Source organism: Notechis scutatus, chromosome 2 (genome assembly GCF_049901735.1).
Source record: "Notechis scutatus isolate UNSWTSFEM ecotype Mainland chromosome 2, rNotScu1.2, whole genome shotgun sequence".
Taxonomy (NCBI): Eukaryota; Metazoa; Chordata; class Lepidosauria; order Squamata; family Elapidae; genus Notechis; species Notechis scutatus.
This window is the reverse complement of record NC_142010.1, coordinates 264,960,514-264,972,906: the sequence shown is the minus strand read 5'-3', so window position 1 is coordinate 264,972,906 and position 12,393 is coordinate 264,960,514. Positions and strand designations below refer to the sequence as shown.

The 12,393-nt window shown below is 42.5% G+C and overlaps 1 protein-coding gene across 1 annotated transcript in view; it reads left to right on the top strand.

Annotated features, from left to right (window-relative positions):
* Window positions 1–12,393, top strand: part of LOC113430158 (protein hinderin-like) — a 107,850-nt gene that overhangs the window by 66,579 nt on the left and 28,878 nt on the right. The window contains 1 exon segment of the mRNA XM_087958755.1: window positions 11,414–11,513. Within this exon segment, the coding sequence (XP_087814881.1) occupies window positions 11,414–11,513 (100 nt within the window).

The following is a 12,393-nucleotide window of genomic DNA, read 5'->3' as shown; positions in this document are numbered from 1 at the left end:
GTGAGGCAAACACGATGATACAAGATACAGTGGTGCCTCGGTAGGTGTCATGCATTGGTTCCGGGAGGCAGGATGAGTACCAACAATATTGGTATCTATTGCTTTTTTAATTTTAATATTTGAGAGTGATGGACATTTTAAATATATGGTACATAGATTAGATCAAGGGTCTTCAAACTTGGCTAGTTTAAGACTTATGGACTTCAACTCCCAGAATTCCTGAGCTAACATGACTGGAGGAGGAATTCTGGGAGTTGAAGTCCACAAGGCTTAAAGCTGTCAAGTTTGAAGACCCCGGGATTTGGTGGGTAGGTAGGTAGGTAGGTAGGTATGTAGGTAGATAATGGATAGATGATGGATGGATGGATGGATAGGTAGATAAATAGATAATGGATGGATTGGATGGATGGAGATAGATAGATAGATAGATAGATAGATAGATAGATAGATAGATAGATAGATAGATAGATAGATAGATGATGGATGGATAACGGATGGATGGAGAGATAGATTATGGATGGAGAGATAGAAAGATAGATAGATAATGGATGGATGATTTATGGTTAAATAGATGATGGATGGATAGATAGAAAGATAGATAGATAAATAATGGATGGATAGATGATGGATGGATAGATAGACAAGATGATGATGAAGAAGATCTACAGAGAGATATAAAGACAGATAGATAGATGATAGGCAGACAGATAGATATTGGATGGATATATATTTGATGGGTGGATGGATTAATAGACAGACAGATAGATAGATGGATAGATAGATGGATAGCAAGCAGGCATGTTGGAGATATGAAGGACCACCAAGACAACAGACCTAATAGCGTTTGACTTCTCCCCAATTGTAGTGTCTTCAACCCCCAGAATACCCTAGTCAGGGGTATTGTGGGAGTTGAAATCCACATGTCTTAAAAAATGTTGGGAAATACTTCTCTAGAGCATATAAATTTGTTAAAGTCAGCATACAGACATAAGCAGTGCCTTCGAAAAAGTATCTCACGCCCCCTCTAAGAAGTTTGCATTTAATCTTCCCTTTGAATCTTAGTTAAGTTAGCTAACCCTTAGCATGTTAAGCATGTTCCTGCAAACCTTCATCATTTATTTTCATTTTCTGGCCCATCAGCCTCCATGGAGTCTCACCTGGACAAACGTTAATGGTCTTAAAACATAAACGAAAAACACGATTTCCACTGAAATGTCAATTTTAGTATTGAGGCAGCTGTGCTGGCCGGTCTGACTTGAATCCCAATGAGAAAATAAAAAAAAAGAAATTGGAATATCTCAACACAAAGTACCGATGGGTCCATTCCTTGTATCCAAGCCATAATTTTTCTGTGTTCTTTAAAGCAAATACAAATTACTGCACCTGTGTAGGGTTTGCCAATTGCACAGTGGCAGAAAGGAAAGCACTCCCAGAGGGTTAATGTCATTGCCCAGAAGATCATTGGTTGCCCTCTCCCCTCTTTGGAAGAGCTTTATAGCTCCTGCTGCCTTAAGAAAGTTCAAAACATTCTCAAAGATCCATCTCATCCTGGGAACCCTTTTTTTGAACTGCTACCATCTGGCAGACGGTACAGGATAATAAAAACAAGTTCAAATAGAGTGAAAAACAGCTTCTATCCCAGGACAGTAGCTCTTTTGAATTCTACTGTGTAGTACAATATTAATGCAATACCAAGGGTTTTAAATTCCATGTATAGAATGTGAAAAATGTGCGCTTGTGTTTTATTTTTATAGTTATAATGTAATAATTTTTGATAGGCAGGTGTCTGGATTAAGAGCAGAGGTGGCATTCAGCAGGTTCTGACCAGTTCTGGAGAACCGGTAGCTGAATTTTTTTTTAATGATTTTTATTGAAAATTGAAGTTTAAAAACATTTGAACGTGGTGTATGTTCATTGTAGTTGTACTTTTAAAGTAGTAGCAACGTTTCTGCAGAATCTCATCTGCCATCATCAGGCTTCTGTATTGTGTTCATCTGGATGAATACAGAAGCCTGATGATGGCAGATGAGATTCTGCCGAAACGTTGCTGCAACTTTAAAAGCACAACTATAATGATGTGGGAAAATACCCGAGCAAAGCTGAATACCGTACATGTAAGTACCCGCGAAAACTTAAGAAAACATATATAAATATAAATTTGTTTTCTGACGTTTTCGCGGGTATTTGTATCTGAATCTTTGGTTATTCAGGTTTTTTCCTGCGTAAAATTGGAAGTATTTTGGCGACATTTCGACGAAATCTCATTCATCATCTTCAGGCTTGTGTCTTCGGCTTTGTTTTTTCCCCCCCACCCAGTCAAGCCGCACTCCCACTGGCAGTTAAAAGAAAAAACAGCTGCAAGCTCACATTACTCCAAGAAGCACAAAGCTAAAGACACAAGCCTGAAGATGACGAATGAGATTTTGTCGAAACGTCACCAAAATACTTCCAATTTTACGCGGGAAAAAACCCGAATAACCAAAGATCCACACACACACACACACACACACACACACACACACACATCTTTACATTGTAATTCTTCATATTCATTTCTATCTTAGGTGTTTTTTGTAATATAAACTCTTTGATTCTTATTCTGCATTTTTTTGACTTCTTTTCATATCCCTCCAATCATATTTTTTTCCATATTTCATAAAATTCTGAAGTATCTCGTTCATTAAGTTCTAATGTTAAGCGATCTAGTTCAGCGCAATATAGAGTTTTTTTAAATTATTATTTCATCATTAGGTATTTCTTTTAATTCCCATGTTTCCCGGTAGCGGAAATTTTGAGTCATTTGGAGAACAGGCAAATCCCACCTCTGACTGGAGATTTTACAGTATCCTTCCCCTGCCACGCCCACCAAGTCACGCCCACAGAACCGGTAGTAAAAAATTAGAATCCCACCACTGTGGTACAGGATAATAAAAACAAGGACAAATAGGCTGAAAAACAGCTTCCAGGATAGTAACTCTATTGAATTCTACCGTATAGTGCAATATTAATCCAATATCAGGGGTTTTAAATACAGTGTATAGAATGTGAAGGATGTGTGTTTTTGTTTTATTTTCATAGTCATACATATACACTGAAGATGGTATTTAATTTCGTTGTACAAGGTGCAAGGACAATAAAGTAAAACTAAACTAAATACAAAACGGCATCACCCAGCAGGATATGTTTATATATTTTTCTGCATTCCCTGCTGTCTTAAATGCATTAAACACTTTTCTGTAGCGATACAACTCTTGCTGGTTTTGCCGTTATTTATAATTCATTACACCCATCCAACATTTTCCATTTATTACTTATTTAGTACTTTCTCTCTGTGTCTGTGAGCGCAAGCACATGCGTCAATGCCTTGGAGATCCAGCAGATATGCCTATCAGATCAGTAATCTGGGCTATTAAAATCACAGCCTTTGTGAGCAATTCATTCATCCCTTTGCAAACTCCATTTTCCAGTCTGCTTCCCCTTTAATCTCGGTCTAATTGCATTCAAATCAGACCTACCTAATTGCATTTAAATCTTTTGTGGAAGTGGCCCTTTTATTTTATTTTATTCCGCACCAATGCAGGTAGTCCTCGAGTTACATCCGTAATTAAGCCCCAAATGTCTGTTGCTAAATGAAAAGAACAGAACAGAACAGAACAGAACAGAACAGAACAGAATAGAATAGAATAGAATAGAATAGAATAGAGTTCGAATAGAGTTCGAAGGGACCTTGGAGGTTGTCTAGTCCAACCCCCTGCTAAGCAAGAAACCCTACACCACTTCAGACAAATAGTTATCCAATCTCGTATTAAAAACTTCCTGCATTGGAGCATTTAGAACTTCTGGAGGCAAGCTGTTCTACTACTACAAATGAGACATTTGTTTAGTGAGTTTTACCCCAATTTATGACCTATCTTGCCACCATTGTTAAGTGAATCACTGCAGTTGTTAAGTTGATGACATGCCTGTTAAGTGAGCCTGGCTTCCCCTTTGACTCTGCTTGTCAGAAGGTCACAAAAGAAGAATCACATGACCCCGAGTTTTGTGGTCTGTCAGTGGCCAGCGGAGCTGGCTGCAGACTCGGACAGTGAAGAAACATGGGCCAGTCCTGGAGTCTGGGGAAGGCTCTGATGAATGAGGCAGAGATGGCGCCAGGGCCGTCTGACAGTTATCAGCTGCCTTCGGAGTCGGAGATGAGTGGGGCAGAAGAACAGCTGGAGCCTGTTCCCAGTGTGCTCATGCGCAGAGCTGCCAGAAGAAGGGAACAGCTAAGGAATAAGGGTTGACTCGGGAGTAAAGGCTCAGTTGGATGGTAAATGGCCCCTCCCATAGAGAATAAAGAGGAGCGAAAGGGGAGGTTGTTTGCAGGAGGCAATTAATTCAATTCATTAGGGTGAAGATCTGTTCCTGACTCCTTGCCAAGTAATTGCTGCTACAGCGTGGCATTTGGAAGATATCGGCCTAGCAACTCTCCAAGGTCTGTCGTGAAATCTCATGAAAGACTGTTTGCCGGGACTTTGCTGGAGAGGAAATCACTTTGACCTACATAAAAGGGGTTTTATCGAGATGAGGAGTCTGCTTCATGATCTTGGGAAGCCTAGGTCAGAACTCCGTCATAAGTATGAGTTGGTTGCCAAGTACCTGAATTTTGATCATGTGACCACGGGAATGCTACAACAGTCATCAGTGTGAAAAACAGTTATAAGTCACTTTTTTCAGCACTGTTGTAACTATGAATGGTCACTAAATGAACCATAGTCACTAAAGGAATGGCTGTAAATCAAGTGGTGGTGCAGTGGTTAGAGTGCAGTACCGCAGACTACTTCTGTTGACTGCTGGTTGCCTGCAATTTGGCAATTTGAATCTCACCAGGCTCCAGGTTGACTCAGCCTTCCCTCCTTCCGAGGTGGGTAAAATGAGGACCCAGATTGTTGTGGGCAAGAGGCTGACCCTGTAAACCACTTAGAGAGGGCTGGAAAAGCACTGAAGTGATATATAAGTCTAAGTGCTATTGCTATTCCTTCCTTATCTTCTTTCTTTATCTTCCTTCCTTCCTTCCTTCCTTCCTTCCTTCCTTCCTTCCTTCCTTCCTTCCTTCCTTCCTTCCTTCCTTCCTTCCTTCCTTCCTTCCTTCCTTCCTTCCTTCCTTCCTTCCTCCCTTCCTCTTCCACTTTCATATTTCCTTCCTTCCATCCATATTCCTTCCTTCCTTCCATCCATCCATCCATCCTTCCTTCCTTTGGCCTTGGTGGCACAGTGGTTAGAATGCAGGACTGCTGACTGTTTTAAAGGAGCTGGCAGAGGTCATCTCAGAACCGCTGCACCATATCTTTCAAAAATCCTGGAGCACCGGGGAACTACCAGAGGACTGGAAAAGAGCTGGTGTGGTTCCCATCTTCAAAAAAGGAAAAAAAAAAAAAAACCCAGGAAACTATAGACCAATCAGCCTAACATCAATACCCGGGAAGATACTGGAAAAGATAATAAAAAACACAGATCTGCCAACATCTAGAAACAAGTAAAGTAATAACTAGCAGTCAGCGCGGGTTTGGTAAGAACAGATCATGCCAAACCAATCTTATTTCATTCTTCAACACAGTGACTAAATTAGCAGACCAGCAAAATACTGTGGGCATAATATATTTAGGTTTCAGCAAGGCATTCGACAAAGTAGACCACAACCTACTTCTTAGTAAGCTAGAAAAAAGTGGAATAGATAGCACCACCACTAGATGGATTCGCAACTGGCTGGCAAACCGTACTCAATGAGTAGTCCTTAATGGTCTAAGTCTACATGGAGGGAAGTAAGCAGTGGGGTGCCACAAGGTTCCGTCTTAGGCCCAGGACTCTTCAATATCTTCATTAACGACTTAGATGAGGGAATAGAAGGGGAACTTACCAAATTTGCAGATGATACTAAGCTGGCAGGAATAGCTAACACCCAAGAAGATAGGCTCAAGATCCAGATGGATCTTGACAGACTAGAACACTGGGCCATACCTAACAAAATGAAATTTAATGGAGAGAAAAGTAAAGTCCTACACTTAGGCAAGAAAAACCCAAAGGACCCATATAGACTGGATGAAACCAGGCTCAATAGCAGGAACTGTGAGAGGGATCTTGGAGTCTTAGTGGACAACCAGCTAAATAGGAGCCAGCCGTGTGCAGCAGCAGTGAAAAAAGCTAATGCAATCCTAAGTTACATTAACAGAGGGATACAATCAAGATCAAGGGAAGTACTAATACCACTCTATAAAGCCTTAGTAAGATCACACCTAGAATACTGCATCCAGTTTTGGTGACCACATTATAAAAAAGATGTTGAGACTCTAGAAAAAGTACAGAGAAGAGCAACCAGGATGGTTAGGGGACTGGAGGCTAAAACATACAACGAACGGTTGCAGGAACTGGGCCTGGCTAGTCTAGGGAAAAGAACCGGAGGAGACAGGATAGCATCTTCCACTATTTGAGGGGCTGCCCCAGAGAGGAAGGGGTCAAGCTATTTTCTAAAGGGCCTGTCGGCCAGACAAGGAATAATGGATAGAAACTGATTCAACCTGGAAATAAGGAGAAACTTTCTGACAGTGAGAACAATCAACCAATAGAACAGAAGTTGCCCTCGGAAGTTGTGGGAGCGCCATCACTTGAAACTTTCAAGAAGAGATTGGACTGCCATTTGTCAGAAATGGTGTAGGGTCTCCCGTTTGGGCGTGGGGTTGGACTAGATGACCTACAAGGTCCCTTCCAACTCTGATTATCTGTTATCTGACTGCCAGCTGACTGCAATTTGGCAGTTCGAATATCACCAGGTTGACTCATCCTTCCATCCTTCCGAGGTTGGTAAAAATTGTTGGGGACAATAGGCTGACCGTAAGCCACTTTAAGAGGGCACTATGAAGCGTTATATATCTAAGTGCTATTGCTATTACCACCCAATTAGAAAGAAGAAGAAAAGGAGAACGAGACATGATTTTGGAGGGGATAGAAGCCATTCCAGAAGTGCAATTTTTACAGTGCAATTTTTCTAAATGTTCCCCAAGTTTCCCCAAATCCTAATCTCAGGGAAAACAGCATCATCTGAGCCAGAGATATTTTAATGGCAAATGTTTTTCCTGCTTTTGGCTCAGCAGTTCCACTTTTAGGAACAAAGCAAAATATTTTTTCTCCCGCCAGTGAAAATACACAAAGCGGAGGAGTTTTGGGCTTGGTTGCAAATCCTCCCCTAACCTTTGGGTCACCCAGATGCTGCCTCTCCCTTCCTTTCTTTCTTTCTTTCTTTCTTTCTTTCTTTCTTTCTTTCTTTCTTTCTTTCTTTCTTTCTTTCTTTCTTTCTTTCTTTCTTCCTTCCTTCCTTCCTTCCTTCCTTCCTTCCTTCCTTCCTTCCTTCCTTCCTTCCTTCCTTTCTTTCTTTCTTTCTTTCTTTCTTTCTTTCTTTCTTTCTTTCTTTCTTTCTTTCTTTCTTTCTTTCTTTCTTTCTTTCTTTCTGGATAGTTTCACACTCTGCCCTTTTCCTTTTTCTCTCCTTTTAAACTTGTCAACCGGTTTGCAATGGGTGTCAGCAAAAGCCTACCAAGAAAAGGAAAAATGTGTGTCCCTCTCCTGGGAACGAACCCGTTGCCATATTGAATAAGGCACATATTTCATTTTATGTTATTTTTTTAAAAAGAGGGAGAGAGAAAAAGAGAGAAAAACTTCTGCTTGCAAAGAAACTTTGCGAAGGGATCATCATTGGGCTCCCTGAACCAGAGGGTGCAGGTTAATCTCTCGCAAAGCTCCGCTACCAATGTTGGAAAGCTGGCAAAAGGGCTGGTGTCCAAAAGAAATCAATTTCTAATTTGAAACAAAACTATTCTTGACTAACAGGAGTTCAGGATCCATTACTTGAGCTCTCTACTCGGCTGACATTTCAGCTCTTTTCTGGAGCGCGCCATGAATTCTAATAGTTGTCTCATAACGTTGCTCCATGCAATCAATTCAAGCTGGAGAAAGAAATCCGTGTAGTTTTCAGGGGCAATTTTTACTGTGGGTTTCTTTTTTCCCTTTATCTGTCTTTATCTGAATCTCCTCCTCCTTCCTCTTCTTCCTCCACCTTTTCTTCTTCCTCTTCCTCTATCTCTTTCCTTCTCTTCTTTTCCTCCTCTTCCTCCTCCTCTTCTTCTTTCTTCTTCTCCTCTCCTTCCTTTTCTTCCTCTTACTCCTCCCCCTCCATCTTTCTCCTCCTCCTTCTTCCTTTTCTTCTATCCTCCTCTTCTTCTTCCTTTTTTCCTCCACCTTTTCTTCTTCCTCTTCCTCTATCTCTTTCCTTCTCTTCTTTTTCCTCTTCCTCCTCCTCTCTTCTTCTTTCTCCTTCTCCTCCTTCCTTTTCTTCCTCTTACTCCTCCCCCTCCATCTTTCTCCTCCTTCTTCCTTTTCTTCTATCCTCCTCTTTTCTTCCTTTTCCTCCTCCTTTTCTTCTTCCTCTTTCTCCTCCTCCTCCTCCCTTTTCTTCCTTCCTTCCTCCTCCCCCTCCATCTTTTCCTCTTCCCCCTCCTCCTCTTTCTTTTTCTCCTCTTCCTCCCTCTCACCTTCTCCCTCCCTCCCTCTCTCCCTCCCCCTCCCCTCTCCTGCAACTACCACGGATGAGGCTCGCTACCCTCCATTGTTTCACGAGTTCTTCCTTGTGAATTAAATATCTGAAAAGCAGGCTGACCTCCCTGCCCAGTTCCTCTTCTCTTCCCCGTTTATTGCTCGCTCCCTCTTTCAGAGCCATTTGCTGGGAAAATTATAGGCTGGCGTACCGTTGGCCGGCCATCAAAAGTATGATTAGGAATAATTAACAGATGGTCTTCCCTGCTTCCATCGACAGAAGGGTTGTTGGAGATTCTGGAGCAGATCCAAAAGGCGTCCCGGTGGCGAGGGTTGCGCGCTCCTTTTTATGTCCCACTGATTTCATGCAAGGTCCGACAATGCTACATGGAATCAAATGTCCAGCTTTCCTCTACATCTGTGTATATTTATACATCTGTGGGGAGCAGTGACTTCTGATGTCATCTCAATTTTCCTTCTTGGATGTTGTGGCCTGCTGGCGGCTAGCGGAGCTGGCAGCAGAGTCGGACAGTGAGGAGGTTTGGGAGGCACATGGGCCAGTCCTGGAGTCTGGGGAAGGCTCAGATGAGGGCTCTGCCTTGGAGGCAGAGATGGGGCCAGGGCCGCCCAACAGTTATCAGCTGCCTTTGGAGTTGGAGATCAGTGGGGAAGAAGAACAGCCAGAGCCTATTCCCCGTGTGTGCATGCGCAGAGCTGCCAAGGGAACAGCTAAGGAACAAGGGTCGACTTGGAAGTAAGGCCACAGGTGAATGATGAATGGACCCTCCCCTAGGGATTAAAAGAGGAGCAAAAGGGGAGGGAGCTTTTGTAAGAAACAGTTTGTTGCAGCAGTGTGAAGATCTGTCTGTGCATCTCAGAGACTCGTGCTGAGTCCTTCCTTGTCAGTACCGCGTTTGGAAATAGTTACTTGGCAGCTCTCCAGGCTAGATCAGGGCTGTGCTCCGAATGACACCCTTGGAAGACTGTTTGCCAGGCCTTTGGCTGAAGGTGAATGCAAGAAATTCACCTTCGTTGAATAAAAGGGGTTTTGCTGGGACAAAGAGCCTGCTTTGGGCTTTTGGGGGAAGCCGAGGACAGAACATTGGATAGGAACAAGAGAAGCTCAGCCAAACAAAGGGAATATTCATTCAAATGAGCAAGGAGTCCATTTTGCTTAAACAGGTTGCCCTCAGTTTACAACACTTCGTTTCGTGACCGTTCCAAGTTACAGTGGCACTGGAAAAGGTGACTTATGACCGTTCTTCATACTTACGACCGTTCCAGCATCCCCATGGTCCTGTGATCAGAAATTCAGACGCCTGGCAACTGACTCACATTTATGACAGTTGCAGCTTTACGACCTTCTGGCAAGCAAAGTCGATGGGGGAAGCCAGATTCGCTTAACGACCGTGTGACTAACTAAACTGCAGTGATTCACTTAACAACGGTGGCAAGACAGCTCATAAAACGGGGCAAAACTCGCTGAACACTATTGCTAAGCAATGGGTATTTGGTTAAAAGTGTGATTACACACAGAAGGAATTCGTCCGCTGTACAGAAGCTCTCAGTGAACATGCAAAGCAACATCATAATCATAATCATCATAGTAGCAGTAAGAGGAGGTAGATGAGGAGGAAGAAGAAGGAGGAGGTGGAGGCGGTGGTGAAGATCTTGTAGGATAATATATATTTATTTTAATTAATCAATAAGATATAAGAAATAAATAATAAAAATAATAAAATCATTAATTTAATAATAAGAATAAACAATCACAGCTGTCGAAAACCAAAGCATACAATTTATTGACATCGCTGTACCAGGAGACGCCAGAGTCGAAGAAAAAGAACTGGGGAAAAAGCCACGAAATATAGCCATACAACATGGATAAATATACATACACATTAGACAGTCATGTGAGAAGTAGGTGTTCAGCAAAGAGATAGCACAAGCACGTTAAGATTTAACAGATTAACAGAGTTGGAAGGGACCTTGTAGGTCATCTAGTCCAACCCCCCCGCCCAGGCAGGAGACCCTACACCATTTCTGACAGAGGGCAGTCCAGTCTCTTCCTGAAAGCCTTCAGGGATGATGCTCCCACAACTTCTGAGGGCAACTTCTGCTCCATGAGTGGATTGTTCTCCCTGTCAGAAAAAAATCCTCCTTATTTCTAGGTTTGAATCTCTCTTCTTGTTCAGTTTCCAGCCACGATTCCTTGTCAGATGGTTCCATGTTCATGTTTGAAACTCTCCCAGTTCTTGTGCAAAAACACGCTAGCTTTGGGAATTCCCTTCTCCCTGTTCCAAAGCCCGAAATTTCAAGGCAAAGTTTTCAAGATTTGGCCCGCTGCTCCCTGGAGAATAGACTGCCTGTCGCAGGCTGAAACCACAGTCGTGATGCCAGTTCTACTCGGGGGTGGTAGCAGAGATGCAATTAAGACTCCAGGCAACCCTGGAAAACCAAAAAGAGGATAAATAATGGAAAATATGATTTAATATGAATATATGAATGGTTATTAGAATTATATAACTTGTTAAACACTGCAAATATTACTATTAATATAGTATCTATAGTAAAAGAAGGGATGCCAAGGATACAGAGGTTAACACAAAAATAGCACATGGTAACATTGAAGAATTAAGATTGATAATTCAAGATAATATGTGTATTAATATCAAATTATATAAGAATGTCAACAGTATTAAATATGAAATTCTTGTCACGTTTGTTCTAAACTGTAAAACACTCTGAAACCACACTGTTCATCCAATGATACGTTTGTTGAAACAAAAACAAAAATAAAAAAATATTTTTTTAAAAATAAAGACTACAAAAGTTTCTTCTTTGTCCACAGGGATGTCTGGGAAGGATTCCACCACATCTCCTGGAGCGACAGCTGTCAAGAAGGAGCTTGTGACGGCAGCCACCTCCCCAATGCAGCAAGGAGCTTGGCGGTAAGAGGGCTGGTACAGGCACCACCGTGGTTTTATTTTATTGTATTTTAATGATTTATTTTGTATCCCACTTGTATTATTTTGACAAATTGCTCAAAGTGGCGAACATATCCAACACATCTTCCTCCTATTTTCCCAACAACAACCCTGTGAGGTGAGGTGAGCCGAGAGAGAGAGAAGGACTGATCCAGCTGGCTTTTAGGTCTAAGGCGGGACTAGAGCTCACCATCTCCTGCTGATTGGCCCAAAGTCACCTAGCTGGCTTTCATGTTTAAGGCGGGACTAGAGCTCACCATCTCCTGCTGATTGGCCCAAAGTCACCTAGCTGGCTTTCATGTTTAAGGCGGGACTAGAACTCACCATCTCCTGCTGATTGGCCCAAAGTCACCTAGCTGGCTTTCATGTTTAAGGCGGGACTAGAACTCACCGTCTCCTGCTGATTGGCCCAAAGTCACCTAGCTGGCTTTCATGTTTAAGGCGGGACTAGAACTCACCATCTCCTGCTGATTGGCCCAAAGTCACCTAGCTGGCTTTCATGTTTAAGGCGGGACTAGAACTCACCATCTCCTGCTGATTGGCCCAAAGTCACCTAGCTGGCTTTCATGTTTAAGGCGGGACTAGAACTCACCATCTCCTGCTGATTGGCCCAAAGTCACCTAGCTGGCTTTCATGTTTAAGGCGGGACTAGAACTCACCATCTCCTGCTGATTGGCCCAAAGTCACCTAGCTGGCTTTCATGTTTAAGGCGGGACTAGAACTCACCATCTCCTGCTGATTGGCCCAAAGTCACCTAGCTGGCTTTCATGTTTAAGGCGGGACTAGAACTCACCATCTCCTGCTGATTGGCCCAAAGTCACCTAGCTGGCTTTCATGTTTAAGG